Below are 17,491 nucleotides of genomic sequence, written 5' to 3' on the forward strand. Positions count from 1 at the left end.
AAAAGTAGAATAACGTTTTTATGAGAAATAAGTTGCATTTATTTATAATTGCTGTCATTAAAGGATGAAGCCTGCGTAATTGTACTGATAGAAATTGATTTTTTGTCAAACGATGAAAATAAGGCTATATCAAAGTAAAAAACGGTGCCATTTTTGCGCATACCATTCAACATAATATGTTAAAGCAATAAATTATCCATCAATCTTCATTAAAACGAGCCAATCATCGGACTATTTGACAATCTCGTAAGCTCACACGGTGTTAGAAAAATCGCCGTCTTGAAGAATATTTCCTCGAATAAACCCATGAGAAGACGGAGGTCATCATCGTATTAATAGATTCAGCTTTAGCGAAAGTAACGAATATAGCATTGCTGATAGGTTGTTTGCTAGTATTAATAAAGTTGGCCTAGTCGATCATCAATAGTCCGGTACATAACATTGGCCACGCGAATTTCCAAAATCGTCGAAAGATTTTCAACTGGTTAATTATCGGCAACGCGTTGGCCCGAGGCAGTGAGCTACAACGAGTCTCGGTGCAAGCACAATAATTCGGCGTACGTGCTTTAAACCCGTCAAGCTGCCTGCAGTGTCGTAACTTTCAAGCTGTGCACATTTTTTAAAATAGTTTCCGCCAGTACTGCAGGAGAAAAAAAAAACGAAGAAAAAAAAGAGAAAAAATCCGTGCGCGACCGTACACGCAGAGTAGCGAAAAAAAAACGAGTGAAATTCGCGTGTGTCCGTTTCTCGGCGTGACGTACGGTTTTGTTTCTCAACCCTGAACTCGCAAGAAAAATAGAGTGCTGGCGCGTGGTCAGATCGTGGAGTAGATGCCGAGGCACAGTTGACGTTTTGCAAAGATGCATCGATGCTCCATACTGTTGCTATGAAGCAACAGTCGGTCTGCGAGAAAGTTGAAATTCAACCTGCTCTTCTGTCAAAATGTGCCTATGAAATTTAATTCCTGCCGTTGTTTAATGTGTTGTTATCTGTGAGAATATTAGTGTTCCAAAGATTACTTTTGTGCAGTTGAAATTCGAAATCTTTTAAAAAAATTTAAAGTTGAAATTCATGGCTGTAATTTGATACTACTTGAAAATCATCGCTCTCAAATTATAGTAGCTGAGCCTCGACGAAAGCTCAATGATGTTACAGCATGTGTAAAGCGTGAAAACTTACAACGATAATCTTTTAGCCGTCGTCGCTCGCAGTACCTCAAGCTTTCAGCAATTACAGCACCCAGCGACATAATGGCCGAAAATCTATCGGACAAAGGTACATTTAATTCCATACTATTGCATATTTTACCTATATTGATTCAAGTTATTACAATCTTTTCTTCGTCTATCAAATTTACAATGTGTACATTACACGTTTATTTAATTCATAGATGCGATCCGGAATTCGCAAACTTCGAACGTAAGTTGTTAAAAAATAAAAGAAAACCTTTAAAACCTCGAATGAAGTGTGCCAGAATTGCAATTAAAATTTGCGCGCAACACGAAAGATACGAAAATACCAAATTAAACAACAACATCGACTCCGACACATTCATGTAGACTTTTCGTTACTTGTCTACCATGCTTTAGCCGACTTTTTCTCTAACCATCATTCGCTTATTCATGTTAAAATACCTGTCATCTAAAAATATACCATTGCGATCAAGAAGCAGAGTGAGCCCCGACGGCGAGCTTCGTTTGATCAAGAATTACAAATTATGTGGATGAATAAAAATCATCGGCAATACACGTTCATTTTATCTTTTAATCAACTTAAAAGATCTCATCCGAGTGGAGAATTTCAATAGATACTCGATATTTCTTGAGCTTTCTTGGCATTTGTCAAAAAATTCTCTTTTCAACAGGTTACTCGAAGGAGTGTGACCTCTCGAAGAGATGTCCTTAGAGCAGGACATTTGGAGTCATCGGTTCACGTGAAATCCATAAAAAGTACTGTGGCGAGCGCTGCTGTGGAAATGCAGTAAGACATTTTTTTTACAATAAATTCAAGTTCACATCGATTATCAATGACGTGATCAATGATTTATTTTATTCAATTTTTAAAATTTTTAATTGTATATTTCAAATTTGCTAAAATTACATTTGCTACGAATTAAAAAATTGGGCCTGAAGCTTTTGTTGCAATCTTAAAAAACATATTTTAAATTTTTGTTAATTTATTCCAGAGCGATTGTTAAAGAACTTATAGAAACCGAAGTCGAATTTGGGCGTGACATAAATTTGGTTGTGGAACGCTACGTCAAGCCACTCGACAATCCAAATGTTCCTGCTGCAGTAAGGGATAACAAACAAACAATTTTTACAAATTTTCAACAAATAGCCGATTTTCATAATACGTAAGATATTTTATTGATAACAATTGAAACTGTTATTTGCCAAAAAAATATAAAAAAATAGGAAAAATTTATCGTTCATTTCAAAATAGGGTTTTGATCGAGGGTGTTAAGTATTATGCTGACCAACCGAATTTGTTAGGAAAAACGTTTTTACGATTGGTATGTGCAGTCAAACTTTGAATTTATTCATAAAATTTTTGATTTACTATAAATAATTAAATTGTTATATTGATAATTCGCTTCAAGGAAAGGGACTTTGATAAACATGTAGCTTATTGTAGAGATGAAGTTGTAGCTCAAGAATTATTGAAGAACAACAAAGTGATTAGCGAGTATTTTGAGGTAAGAACGTTTTTGGCCATATTATTATTTATAGAGTATTAGAACGATTAAAAATGTTAAACATAATATAATCCGTATGTGTAAACATGAAATATCAAAGTTACGGATTGATGATACGTCACGTGTATAATAATCACAAATTTACAGTAAATCTATACTTAGTTTAGCTTAATGACGTCACACCTATATTTTAATTTGCCAAATTCCATTTATATTTCTTGAATGAATAGAAAAATATAAAAATACTTGTATCTGCATTTATTTACTTTCTGAATGACAAACGAATTGATGTAGTGAAATTTGTTTTACAAGGTGCCAGTCAGTTAAAAATATTCAAACTATAATATTTTTGAAAATATATAATATCATCAACCCACATACCTCTATTCATGAAGTCAAGAATGATTTATTATTTATTTACGTTAGAGGCTTATCGATGAAAAACGCAGTCTTTGCCTCGTTCATTGATGAATCTCTACTCAATTATAATTTTTGAAAATACTACAACCATTTGAATATATGAAATTAATGTTAATAAGGGAAACTTTATCAGAAAAATCGATGAATTAAAGCGTATGTTTTTACATTTTTTATACTTAAGACGATGTTTTCTGAAAAGAAACTCAAAACAGTGGTTCTTTTTTTGGTAAAACGACAAGAAAACGATAGAAGATTAATTTCTGATCGCCCTAAAAATAACTTATCGCGATAAAAGTCATGGTATTATTTATTTGGGTGAATACGTTAATAGTTGAAGTGACGTTTAATTTTGTCAGCAAAACTCGCGGTCAACGCAACTTTCTAGCTTAATTTAGATCGGTCGAAAACCCTCTCCCTATTTTCTTTTTCACTTATTTGCCCCACCACCTACTGAGCTTTTCTTAGCGTTGTTATGTTTCTATGTATTTTTTGTGTAACTCACTTTACCTTGAAATTAAATTAATAGTCATGAAAAAAATTTAACGAAAATTAAGACCGCTGACCCAACACTTGTTCTGTGGGATTATTAATAAAGATCATTTGGTAATAAAAATTTGTTGCTCTAGAGTAGGGATGTTTCCATCCGTTAACTTGTAGACGTAGAAAAGAAAATAGAGATGGTACAGTCTGTTTTAAACTATGGTGGCGTCGTTCAGAGCTATTCGGTGTTTTTTCAGAGTTTAACATTATCAGTGAAATGATAGATACATTTTTTTTTACAAATTTTTGAAAACTTCAAACGAAATGTATTTTGATGATAAGATTTAAATCGATAATCAAGGCATTTTTAGGTGGTAGACAAGTGCTTAGTAAAACAGTGCATTTTTTTGTGAATTTAAAAGGTAAATTTATCAATAAGTATGTTTAGTGTTCTAGCGTAATTTTTGACAGTGCATTAAGTCATCAGTATGAATTAAATGATACGAAAAATATCAAAAAATATTTATGCATCATATTTATACGTTTGTTAAAAATAGACATTTATATCCGTTATTTTCTGAAACTATGCCAGAAGTATATACAGATATACATGCTAGAGCTAGAGCTTCAAGTTTTAATGTGACGAGCTGTGAATCATAATGTTTAAGCCACAAATTAAATAAAAATTCTTGACAACTCTTAGTTGTATAACTTGTAATTTAAATATTTATAAATTAATTCCACTAGTTAAGTCAAAACATAATTGTGAGAAATTTTTTTTAAGGATCTAAGTAATAAACTAGGAGATGATAAGAGTATATCCGAGCACCTGAAACTACCTATACAAAGAATCAACGACTATCAGCTTCTATTAAAGGTAAAAAAGTGCATGGCTTAACTACTAAGAAAATTCAATTTCGATTTTTCAAGCTCGGGAGCTTTTTGTAATTTTTCCAAGCAATAGTTATTTTAGTTATCAGCGTGAAAAGGCTAAAAGATATAATGAAGTACCAAAGTTAATTACACATTGTTGTAACCTTTTCAGGAACTAGTTAAACATTCGATTTCTTTAAAAGAGGACAGTCATGATTTGCAGAAGGCTTTGGAATTGATGCTTGAAATTCCTCACCGAGCTTCTGATGTTAAATTTATAAGTAGCATTGAAGGATATAGTGGTAATATCCACAAACTTGGTAGATTATTAGCTCACGTTAGTATAATTGATTTTTGATTATCTGCCCGAGTTTTTGAAATTATGGTTAAAATAATGATGGGTTTATAATGTACAGGAATGGTTTACAGTAACTGATAAAGAAGGCAAAGCAAAAGAAAGATATCTATTTCTTTTTAAATCTCGTATCCTTATTTGTAAAGTACGACGTATATCGGAAGACAGATCTGTTTTTCTATTAAAGGATACACTCAAAGTAAGTCGGAGAACATAAATCTTTTTTTATATCAATTTCGACGGCACATTAATTTGTCTGTCTTGACTTATGTGCAGGTACCCGACGTTAAAGCTATAGACGCGCCCGATGACAAATTCGCGTGGAAATTGATCATCTCAGACGACACGAATACGAAAGAAAAGCAACAGACGCTATCGTTGACTGCGCACAAAGAAGACGTCAAGTCATTTTGGATCGGTGAAATCGGCAAAATTGAAGATATTTCGGTGGTTGATGCTGCTGCTGCCAGTCTCGTGAAAACTAGCAACGCCATGTCCCACTCTGACAGTCGACTTGTCGAGGGGGCCAAAATAGTCGAAGGTATACATACTATGTCTAGTTAAAAAGTTCAAATGCATAAAATTCAATCCACCGATTAAATGAACGATTATATTTATAGAAATGTCTTTCGCGGCTTCGTCGAGCAGTAAAATTGGAACTGAAATATCGTCTTCCTACATGATGAGTTCGAAGACGCAAGAATTCATGGCTAGTAAAACTACCATCGAAACGAGTAGGTCAGAGCTGAGAATGGAAAGCTCCAGCTCTCAGATGGAGTTGCAGTCTGGCGAAAACGGCAAACCACAGTTTGAAAAAACGATCGAAGGTTGCCAAGTCGAACGTAAGTAGGAGACATTTACGATCGGAATGATAAACAAAAAAATACACCATGTGTTGCATACAACTGTGATTTCAGCTGGCGAGTGTGCCGCATTCGAATGCGTTTTGAAGCCCAATCAAAGCCCAACGAGCATCTTATGGCTCAAGGACAACAAACCGATGAACGACAAACTTGCCGACCGCGTAAAGACCCAAGCCGATGGTCGTACCTTCAAGCTGGAGGTTGACAATGTCATGGAATCGGATTCCGGCATTTACATCGCGAGAGCTGCAAACGAGCACGGTCAAGCTACCTGCACCGCCCAACTCTATGTTCACGAGCGTACGTTTTTTAGCGTTGTTTTTGGCATTTTAGAAATCCTCTTAGCTTGAGATTTAACGTTTTTTAGTGAGCCTCGAAGAGAAGAAAGCTAGAGCGGATGCTAATTCGCCGACTTTCCTCGTTCGCTTGAAGAATACTGAGATATTGGAAAACACTTATCTACGTTTCATGATCAAAGTAAAGGGTGACCCCAATCCTGAGCTCAAATTGTGCGTAACGTACATTTAATATTCAAAAGCTAACACAAACAACATTTGATGATTCATGCTGTCTATTTAAATATTTAGCTACAAAGACGACGAGTTGATTGAGCCGAGCAACGAGCGCGTAAAAATCTTTTCCGACAAAGCGGAACATGGCTTTTACGAGATCGTCATACCCAATGTTCAGCAAAAAGACGCCGGCAAGTATACTTGCAAAGCCATCAATCGTTTTGGCGAGGCTTCGAGCGAGGCTACAGTCACTGTGACCGACGAAAAAGTCATCTTCGCGGGATTACCCGAGGGCTCCTACGAATTGGGCACCGATCCTAAGTTCATTTGGACCCGAGATGGAGTGCCCTTCGATCCGGAGGAGAGATTCAAGGTCCTCTTCAAAGACAGCGAGGATACCCTTGCGCTCGTTTTTCAACACGTCAAGCCGGAAGACGCCGGTTTGTACACGTGTGTGGCCCAGACCAGTACCGGCAATATCAGTTGCAGTGCCGAGCTGACCGTTCAGGGAACGGTGAATCAGTTGCTAAAAGAACCAGCCAAGCCGACATTAGAGACGGAATCAAAAACATCGGAAGTCAGCACAGGAGGATCTGCTATGTTGGATCTTCAGGTACGGGCTGGCAAATATTCATTTTTAATAACGCGTCGACTTATCCATGACCATTTTACAGGTAAAAGGTTTTCCAAAGCCAAACATCAAGTGGACAAAGAATGGACAAGAGATACTGGCTGGCGGCAGGATAAAGTATCTTTGGGAGGACGAAGAGTCTCTGTCGTTGGTCATCAAAAACGTTACGGTCGAAGACGCCGGCATTTACAAGATTTACGCCAAGAACGAGCTGGGCGAGGATAACACTCAAATAGAGTTGATCGTTAAATCTGCGCCCAAAATCATTAAGCGTATGAGCGATATGTCGGTACTTCGGGGCGAAACCGTCAATATGGCGGTGCAGATTCAAGGCTCCCCTGCACCCAACGTCAGATGGTACAAAAACAATCAGCCTATAGAAAAATCGAGTAGAATCAAGTTCGGCGTCGAGGGCAAAGACACCTATACGTTGACCATCAGCGACGCTTGTTTGGACGACGTTGCCTCCTATTCGATCGTAGCTAAGAATGAAATCAATGAAACGTCGCAATTCTGGAAGTTGTCGGTGAATTATCCACCGAAAATAACGACTCCTTTGAAAGATTTCCAACTGATTGAAGAAGGAGATAGCTTAACTTTGAGCATCGAGATACAGTCGGACTTTGAGCCTACTGTGACTTGGAAAAAGGACAAAAAGATCGTCGAGGCAGACGACCGCGTGACTTTGCTGCAAGACGGAAACAAGTACTCTTTGCAAATCAGCAAGGCAATCGATACCGATACAGCCTCTTATACGGTCGAAGTGAAAAATAAGGACGGTAAAGTCAGCAGCACTGGCGCGATTCAAGTAAGCGACTCGTATAACTCTACTCTTCTGCTGGGTTCTCGGCGATTTAATTCATTTCATTTTTATTGCAGGTCCGTTCAGCTCCGCTATTCCGTAAAAAGTTGGAAAATATCGTTGCCACGGAACTGCAAGCGAATATTGAATTGGTCACGCAAATCGAAAGTTTTTCAAAGCCCGAAATCGCGTGGTTCTACCAAGCTAAGCAAATCACCGAGGAAAGCAAAGAATACACCATGGTCGAAGATGGCAATAATTACAAGTTGATCATTAAAGCGGCAAAAGTTGAAAATGCCGGAAAATATACGTGCAAGGCTAAAAACGAAATTGGAGAGAGCAATACCTCGGCATCGTTGGTCGTTCATTACAGACCAAAACTGATTAAGAAATTGTCCGATCAGAAGGTCAAAGAAGGCGACACGATGAAGTTGTCTGTTCAAGTGTCTGCCGTACCGGAACCAGAAGTCAAGTGGTACAAGGACGGTCAAGAGGTAGTAGCGGATACGGATGCTCGAATCAAGATTACCAGGGACAGCAAGAGAATTGAAAATTACGATTTAACTTTGAATTTGCTAAAAGGAACTGACGGTGGTGTCTATGAAGTACGCGCCTCCAACGAATTAGGATTCGTCAGTAGTAAGAGCAAAGTCATCGTTCTGAGTAAGTATATATTTATATCATCACAGTCACTATTCGGATATATGTCACGTTTCCCAAAAATTTACCGATTTTAAAAATCCTATAAATGTGATTCAACTCCTTCCATTTAAAGCGCATACCGAAGATTCCGAGATCGACAGTGCCAAAAAAGTTGAGGAAGTCCCGCAACAGGAACCTAAAAAAGCAGAACCTGAGTGTATGTGAATGTATTTCCGTCGTCAATTTTAAACATTTAATTCAAACCGCTTCCGCTCTGTGTTTTTGCGTACTAATTAAAGTGTGTATTAACGAAATTGCTTTCCCTAAAATTTATTAGGTCATTAGAACGTCTACAGCTTCGCAAGCATCGATTGACCATGATTTCAGCAGTTTTCAGCTTTTTTTTTAACAGAATATTGGCTAAACATCACGATAAACGTCATGAAAGCTGATAAATAGTTATAATCCTTTTTAAATTTATGACACAGTGTTTTTGAAAATAAATTGCTTTATTCGTGTAATCACAAATTTTGGCAACGTTTCGACAACTAATTTATAGTCTTTAAGTACACATTAGATGTAGAAAGACCACAAATTAGCGGACGAAGCTTGGCTTGAACTTTGTGTCACACGAGCGTAGACGTAACGATTTATAATGCAGATCAAGAGATTTTAAAACAAAGGCTTTTTTACATAAATTTTTTTATATAATTAATAAAACCGCTTATGCTTAATTTTATGTCTTTCAAGTAGAAAGTTAATATTGCGATTGATTTTATAGCATCTCCGGTTATCATCAGCTCGAACTTGGAGGATCGAGACATTTACGAAACGCAAAGTACAGATTTCGAAATCAATGCTACAGGTCTGCCTAGACCAGATGCGAAATGGTATAAGGATGGAGAACCTCTGAGAACTTCAAAAACAGTGCAGTACTCTAACGTAGGGGAAATATTTACTTTGACCTTCACAAAAGCTATCGAGGCAGATTCAGGATTGTACAGCTGCATATTCACAAATAAACTGGGAGAAAAAATGGTCGAAGGCTTTTTGAACGTCGAGCCGGTTGACGAGCTCAGAAGACCAAAGATAATTGAACCCCTGAAAGACGCCGACACCGACGAGGGAACGACCGGAGTATTCAAGGCCGTAGTTACTGGCGATCCAGTTCCTGACGCTGAATGGTATACACCTTGAAATAATTCATTTTAACTTTTGAATCTTAAGTATTAATGTTTTTTCTGCGTGTCTTGTTAAGGTATTTCAAAGACAAGCTCATCGACTCCGAGTTCAAGAGACACACCGCTAAAGTTGAAAGCGAGCAGATCGAAGACGCACTGAAACGATGCACTTACACTCTAGAAATTGCCGAGTGTAATCCCGAAGACGTTGGAAATTACACGCTGAAAGTCACCAACAGCTATGGAGAAGCATCGTGCAACGTAAGCTCTAATAAATGAGGTTTTTAGGTCAGCGGCGAATCATGTCTCAAGTTTTATTTAATTTTAGGCTGACTTGGACTTGCGCATCGTGCCGATCTTCGAAGAATTCAAAGATCTAACGGCTCCAGTAGGCGAGCCTCTGGTTTGGGAGGCAACTATCAAGGCAAATCCAAAGCCCAAAATCACCTGGACGTACGATGGAGTGGACGTTACCGAGAACGCAAGATTTTCCACCGAAGAAGATTACAAGAAGAAGAAGTACCAGCTGAAGATCAAGGAAGTGGAAATCAAAGACAGCGGACACTATACGATCATAGCGTCCAATGAAATGGGCGAATCTAGCCAAAAGGCACATCTCAAAACGTTCGGTAAGGATACGCTTGCCTATATGATTTACAATTCAACACGACTGCATCATTATTAATTTTTTTTTTTTTTTTAATTACATCAGTTGAAGCGCCAGAGTTTACGAAATTGTTGAAGAACTTTGAATCCGTTCGAGATCAGAACAATTACGATGCCGAAGTGCGAGTGACCGGCTATCCTCGACCGACAATGACGTGGATGAAAAACGGCGTGGAAATCAAGGACGACATGAGAAACACGATCGTGACGAGCGTCGAAGGGCCGGAGGTCGTGAGCAAGTGGAGCATCGAGCACTTTGGCGAGTCCGACGCCGGCAATTACTCGTGCCAAGCGTCGAACATGGCCGGCTCCGTGGAGACCAAGTGCGAGCTCAGCTTGACTCGTTTCCCACCCAAGTTCTTCCAGAGCCTGCCACCCTCTCTGGATCTCGATCAGGAGGAGCCGCTCGAGTTGTTCGCCAAGTGCGACGGCAGCCCCATACCCACGGTCGCTTGGTACAAAGACGGCGAGCTCATCGTGCCCGATGACCACGTGAAGATCGAGGTGTTGCCCGACGGGACGATGCGCTTGTCGATCGAACACGTCAAGCCGACCGATTCGGGTGCTTACAAAGTCGTGGCTTCCAATACCGGCGGAGACAATCCGTCGCAGTGTTCCGTAGCTGTAAAACGTGAGTATACTCGCATCCGACCTCTCCAAGCCATTTCTCAACTCGTAATTGAAAAAATGTACTTTTGCAGCCAAGTCGAGAAAGCCGTACTTGAAGAAGCCTCTGGGCGACGTAAAAGCGGTCGTCGGAGAGCCTCTGAAATTCGAGGTGCAAGTCGTAGCTTTCCCCAATCCACAGGTGCAATGGTTCAAGAACGACCTTCCACTGAGACCATCGAAGGACATCTACTTCAGCAACGATCCGAATGGTTTGCTCGGTCTATCGATCGATAAGCTACGCTTGGAAGACGCCGGAGTTTACTCGGTCGTGGTGTCCAACGATTTGGGAGAAACCGTTTCCGCTGCTACGGTCTCGGTCGAAGAGAACGAGAAGAAGCCCGAGTTCGCGGCGACTTTGCAACCGATGAAGGTGGTCGAAGGATTCCCGGCCAAGTTCCAAGTGAAAACCCTGGGCGTGCCACCTCCGAGTTTGTCCTGGATGCACAACGGAAAAGAGATCGTTCCGGACGGCGAACACATTAAAATCGTCGACTTGCCCGACAACGGTCAAGCTTTGTTGATCGACCGCGTGGGCGCCGAGGACGTCGGCGAGTTCGAGGTCGTCGCCAAGAACAGCCAAGGAGACCAGTCGTGCAAAGCCAAGCTCGAGATCGTCGATAAATCTCGCGCCGATGGACCCGAGGAGAAGCCCCAACTGCTCTCTACCTTGCAGGACGTCAACGTCGAGGAGGGCGAGCCCCTTAAACTGGAACTTTTGTACAGCGGAAACCCGGTGCCCGAGATCAACTGGACGAAGGACGACCAGCCGCTGGCCAACTCCGACAACTGCATCCTGAGCTGCGACGAGAAGAAGATAAGCTTGGAGATCAATCCTTGCAGTCCAGCGGACGCGGGCGTCTACAGCTGCGAAGTGCGCAATCCTCTCGGAGCGGACAAGAGCAGCGCCGAGGCGACCGTGCGCAAGATCTATCAGGCGCCGGTGTTCATGCAGAAGTTCACGGATCTCCAGCAAGCGCTGGGCAACGACGCGAAATTCGTCGCTCGAGTCAGTGGCAAGCCGATTCCGGAGATAAGCTGGTACTTCAACGACAAGCTCATCATTCCCGACGGCAACAAGTACAAAGTGAAGCGCGACGGCGAGACCTACTACTTGTACGTGAAGAATTGCTCCTACGACGACAACGGCAGCTACAGGTGTCGCGCCAGCAACAAGGAGGGTAAAGCCGACTGCGAAGCCACTTTGAAGGTCGTCGAGCTATTATCGTGAGTGCAAATTCTTTGTGGAACAATTTTTAGACCGTATGAAAGAAAACTTTTGGATAATTTTCTTGTGTTTTCTTTGGCAGAGACAAGAAGCAAAAGGTGGAGGCGCCATCGTTCCTGAAACGCGTCGGAGATTGCGAAGTTTACAAAGGCATGACGGCCAAATTTACCGCCTGTATCACTGGCTATCCGGAGCCCGAGTTCGAGTGGTATCGCGACGATACGAAACTCTGGCCCACCGATCGCATCCTCATCGAAGACGAAGGCGCCGGCTTGGTCAGACTCTCGATTTACCACGTCGACGAAGACGACGCAGCCAAGTATACGTTAAAAATATTCAATCCTTACGGAGAGGCCAAGTCCACCGGAGAGATGCTCTTCGAGAGTAAGTAAAATAGTTTTTGTCACGATGCAATCCAATCGTCAACTAATAATGCGTTATTTTTTTAGCTCTGGAGCCCCGTTCCAAGAGGCTCGTGGATCAGTACGCCGAGTACGACAAGTATCGGAAATCCGGCCTGCCCATGCCACTGGCCGAGCGGCCCATAATCAGCCGCATGATGGACCGACATCTGACGCTGTCCTGGAAGCCGTCGATCCCGTCGATGCCCCGGCTGCCCGTCACCTACCAGGTCGAGATGTGCGAGCTGCCCGAGGGCGACTGGTTCACCGCTCGCAGCGGCATACGCGGCTGCGTCTGCGACATTCGCAATCTCATACCCTTCCACGACTACAAGTTCCGCGTGCGAGTCGAGAACAAGTACGGCACGAGCGAGCCCTCGCCCTTCGCCCAGACCTATCGGGCCAAGCTCGAACCGGAGCCGCCCAAGTTCTATCCGTACCTGCCGCCGGGCATCGATTTTCGCCCCGAGACCAGTCCCTACTTTCCCAAGGACTTTGACATCGAGAGGCCGCCGCACGACAATTACGCCCAGGCGCCGAGGTTCTTGCGCCAGGAGTGCGACACCCAGTACGGCGTGAAGAATCAGAACTCCAAGCTGTTCTGGTTCGTCTACGGCTATCCCAAGCCCAAGATGAAGTACTACTTCAACGGCCAGCTGATCGAGTCCGGCGGACGATACGATTACACGTACACGCGAAACGGCCAGGCGACCCTCTTCATCAACAAGATGCTGGAGCGCGACGTCGGCGAGTACGAGGCCGTGGCCACCAACGAGCACGGCGAGGCCAGGCAAAGGGTCCGACTCGAGATCGCCGAGTATCCGAGATTCATCACTCGGCCCGAGGTCGTCTACGCCATGGTCAGGAAGAACGCCAAGATCGAGGCCAGGGTCACGGGGGTGCCGTACCCGGAGCTCAAGTGGTACAAGGACTGGAAGCCTCTGGCTCCGTCGACGAGAATAAAGGTAGGTCTTGACTTTTTTCCGTTGCGCGCGATCGTCATTTGGCTCGTAATCGTATCTCGTTGGAATTTCGCAGATCCAATTCGTCGAGCCGGACCTCTCGATTTTGACGATCGAAGACGTCATCATGAAAGACGCGGGTCTCTACTCGCTGTCGGCCATCAACGTGGCCGGCTGCGCGTCCAGCTCGGCCATGCTACACGTCGACGAGAACGAGGCCGAGTGGCGTTACAAGAACTACTCGACCAAGGACGACATCAAAGCTCGGCCGAGACCTCTGATCGAGGACTACGATCTGGGCGACGAGTTGGGCCGCGGCACCCAAGGCGTGACTTATCACTGCGCCGAGCGAGCCACCGGCAAAAACTACGCCGCCAAGATCATGCAGGGTCAATCGGAGCTCAGGAACTTGATGTTGAACGAGCTCGAGGCGATGAATAGCTTGAACCATCGCAAACTGCTGCGTCTGCACGATGCCTTCGAGACCGATCGATCCTTCACCCTCGTCATGGAGCTGTATGTATACTTTTCGATATACTCTCTCGAAATTTACTCAAATGTCATTAATTACTCGCGCATCGATTCAGTGCCGGAGGCAACGAACTCGTGGATAATATCACGAAAAAACCATTCTACACCGAGAGGGACGTTGCATTTTACGTTCGTCAAATTGTTGAGGGTCTCGATTACATGCACCGTAACGGATGGGCTCATCTTGGACTGACTGTAAGTTTTTTTCAGCAAATTTACTAGAACCGTGAGAAACATATAATAATTTGAATGAAATTCTAGTTGAGCGATTTATTGATATCCCACCCCGGAGGAGACGACTTGAAAATCGGAGACTTTGGTTTGGCACGAAGAATCGTGAGGAACAAGCTGATGACTCTGATGTACGGCATGCCCGAATTCGTTCCGCCCGAGGTGCCGAACGGCGAGGGCGTCGACTACGGCATGGACATGTGGAGTACGGGAATCATCACGTACATCCTCCTCTCGGGCATATCGCCGTTCCGAGGCATCAACGATCGGGAAACCCTCACAAAGATCAAAGAGGGCAAGTGGAATTTCGAGGACGAGTCGTGGACCGGCATCTCCGACGACGCCAAAGACTTCATCCGTAAGCTGCTGGAGTACCAATCGGAGAGGCGCATGGACTCGGAAACGGCCCTGCGTCATCCTTGGCTCAACTACGGAGACGGTGCCCACCTCGAGGGCCGCAAGATACCCTCGGAAAATCTCAAGAACTACTACATACACTACCGCGACTGGTACAAGAACGCCTCGTGCAGGACCTGGTACCGTAGACGTCGTCTGAGCAGTGCCTTCGAGCATCCCTCGAAGATGGTCTATCCGCCGGGACACAGATACACGCCCGAGAGGAGCCCCGAGCGCATCTACGTGCCCGAGAAGAAGACGCTGCCTCTGAGCACGTGGGAGGATCGCACGCCCTCGAGGGAGCCCATCGATACGGAAATAGGAATAATTAAGAGCGAAAGCCAGTGAGTATTTAGCAATAAACTACGTAATATTATCGATGCTAATTTGCTGCTTTTCAGTTATCAAAACGGACCTGACACGTATCTGCTGCAGTTGAGGGACACCGATTTCCCGGTGAGATTGCGCGAGTACATGAAAGTAGCCAACAGACGAGGCACCGGTTGCCCGAGGACTTTCTCCGACGAAGCTTACGACTGGAGGGTAAGGCACTCGTACGATTCAACGAACCCTCCAAGTTGACCATCTTTTTTTTCTCATCGTACAAACTTTAGACGCCGGTGATTCGAGAGAGACGACGATTCACGGACGTCATGGACGAGGAGATCGACGACGAGCGACGACAACGCATCAACCAGTACGGCAACATCGAGACGGCCGGGGGAATACGTCGGTTGCGGCACGAGCTCGGCACGCGCCTCGACAGCTACATCGAGGCCGAGGCCCTGCTGGAGAACAAGCACGCGAGCGGCCAGCCGCCGTTCCTGCGCGAGAAGCCCCAGCACCGACCGGTCCAGGAGGGCGAGGCCGCCCAGCTCTCGTGTCTGGCCGTCGGCGATCCCAAGCCCCTCGTCCAGTGGTTCAAGAACGACTGCCTCGTGCAGGAGAGCAAGCGGCTGCGCATCGAGGAGGACGCCGAGGGCCGCTCCATACTGGCCATCGATCCGATCCACGAGCACGACATCGGCCTCTACAAGGTCGTCGCCAGGAACAAGCACGGCCAGACCGTGGCCAGGGCGAGGCTCATCTGCGCCACGACCCCGAGCACGCCCGACGCTCCCGACTCCGCGGACGTCTCCGACAGCGAGATCCTGCTGCGCTGGAAACAGCCCAAGTTCGACGGCCACTCGCCGGTCCTCTGCTACTCGCTGCAGTACAGGAAGGGCGACGCCTTCGAGTGGCTCGACCTCGGCCAGAACATCAACCACGAGTTCTTCCTGGTGCACGATCTGCTGCCCAATACTAGTTATAATTTCCGCATAGCCGCCAGAAATCGTCTGGGCTGGAGTCAGTTCAGCGTCACGTCGCGCCTCATAAAGACCCGAGCTACTCAGGAGGAGGTGCCCAAGATCCAACTGACCAAGGCCATGAAGCTCCAGCAGCAGCTCATGGAGTCCGGTCAGCCAATCCCGGACGAGGAGCCGCGAGTCAAGCTGGATTACGCTTTGGAGCTGGCCAATCCCGTCTGGGACACTCAGACAAACATCTTTGACAAGTACAATTTCGTCTCGGAAATCAGTCGAGGACAGTTCTCGGTCGTGGCAAAAGCCATTGAACGGCCCAACGGCGCGATCGTGGCTGCCAAGATTTTCCAAGTCAATTCGGAAACCGAACAATCGGTCAAAGACGAGTTCGAGATCCTGGCCAAATTGAGACACGAAAGGATAGCGGTACTCGAGTCAGCCTACAACCTCCACGACAAATCGATGGCCATATTCATAATGGAGAGACTGCAGGGCGCGGATGTGCTGACCTATCTGTCGAGCCGGCACGAGTACTCGGAAAATTGCGTCGCCAATATAATCACGCAGGTGCTCGACGCTGTGCAGTATCTGCACTGGCGCGGAATCTGCCATTTGAACATTCAGCCGGACAACGTGGTCATGGCCTCCTTGAGATCGATTCACGTGAAGCTCGTGGACTTTGGCTCGGCGCGCAAAGTCTCCAAGTACGGAACACAGGTGCCAAAGGCACAGGTGCATCCGGAATACATCTCGCCCGAGGTCCTCAACGACGAACCCGCGTATCCGCAATCGGACATATGGCAGGTTGGAGTCTTGGCTTACGTACTTCTATCGGGAGTAGCGCCTTTCCAGGGGGAAAACGCTACGGAAACTAGGCAGAATATCTTGTTCGTGAGGTACCGTTTCGAGTACCTCTACAAAGAGCTCACTCAGGAGGCTACCCGCTTTTTCATGCTGGTTTTCAAACGCTGCCCGAGGTAAGTCGCTCGTACGCTAATGACTTTTTGCATCGATCCGACCTTTCTTCATTCGTTCGTTGATTTTTTCAGCAAACGGCCGACCGCCGAAGAGTGTCACGATCACAGATGGCTCATGCCGTCGGATTACATGCTGAGGAAACGAGAACGCTCGATATTCCTTGGAAATCGCTTGAAGGAATACAACGAGGCATATCACGCACAAAAGAGCGAAAAGGCGATACAGAGCGATTTTCCATACAACGCGCTTGGAGCACCGCAAAAGCTCGCTCGATCAACCAGCATAGTAGATGAATTACTCACGACATTCTAATACTTTCATACGAATCATACAATTCATTATATCTGCTCGATTCAGCTTTTTTCAATTTCAAATTTCAACTTTGCAACATTTTATCAATTCATCGCTCAAACTTTGTCATTTTTCATGTAGAACATACAAGTATGCCATAAGTTGCAAAATGCCTTCATAATAAAGTTTTAATTTATTCCAATGGAATATTGCAATTCATGTACCATTTATAATGTGCTGTGTAAAATTCAAATACGATTTTTTTGACTGTAAATATAAAAAAAATGTAAAAGATAATAACCAGTATTTGGACCGCAATGATCGAAATTATGGAAAAAAAATTTAGAAAGAATTAATCTAATGAAAAAATTACAACGTAA

General features: G+C 44.3%; 1 protein-coding gene across 1 annotated transcript; it reads left to right on the top strand.

The window, feature by feature from the left end:
* Positions 1–434: 434 nt before the first annotated feature.
* LOC106660559 (obscurin) lies at positions 435–17,491 on the top strand. Its single transcript, XM_014383574.2, has 30 exons — positions 435–1,275; positions 1,391–1,419; positions 1,865–1,980; positions 2,186–2,356; positions 2,446–2,515; positions 2,603–2,698; positions 4,383–4,475; positions 4,644–4,808; positions 4,888–5,025; positions 5,103–5,367; positions 5,447–5,668; positions 5,744–5,989; positions 6,057–6,198; positions 6,277–6,814; positions 6,876–7,640; positions 7,712–8,297; positions 8,410–8,493; positions 9,058–9,460; positions 9,535–9,718; positions 9,786–10,086; positions 10,170–10,754; positions 10,825–12,016; positions 12,100–12,401; positions 12,467–13,383; positions 13,457–13,896; positions 13,968–14,106; positions 14,173–14,882; positions 14,940–15,081; positions 15,153–16,819; positions 16,892–17,491. Exons 1-30 carry the CDS (start codon positions 1,251–1,253, stop codon positions 17,130–17,132), a joined length of 10,974 nt encoding a protein of 3,657 aa, XP_014239060.2. The 5' UTR covers positions 435–1,250; the 3' UTR covers positions 17,133–17,491.

This window comes from Trichogramma pretiosum, unplaced genomic scaffold (assembly GCF_000599845.2).
Source record: "Trichogramma pretiosum strain Unisexual culture from Peru unplaced genomic scaffold, Tpre_2.0 scaffold27, whole genome shotgun sequence".
Taxonomy (NCBI): Eukaryota; Metazoa; Arthropoda; class Insecta; order Hymenoptera; family Trichogrammatidae; genus Trichogramma; species Trichogramma pretiosum.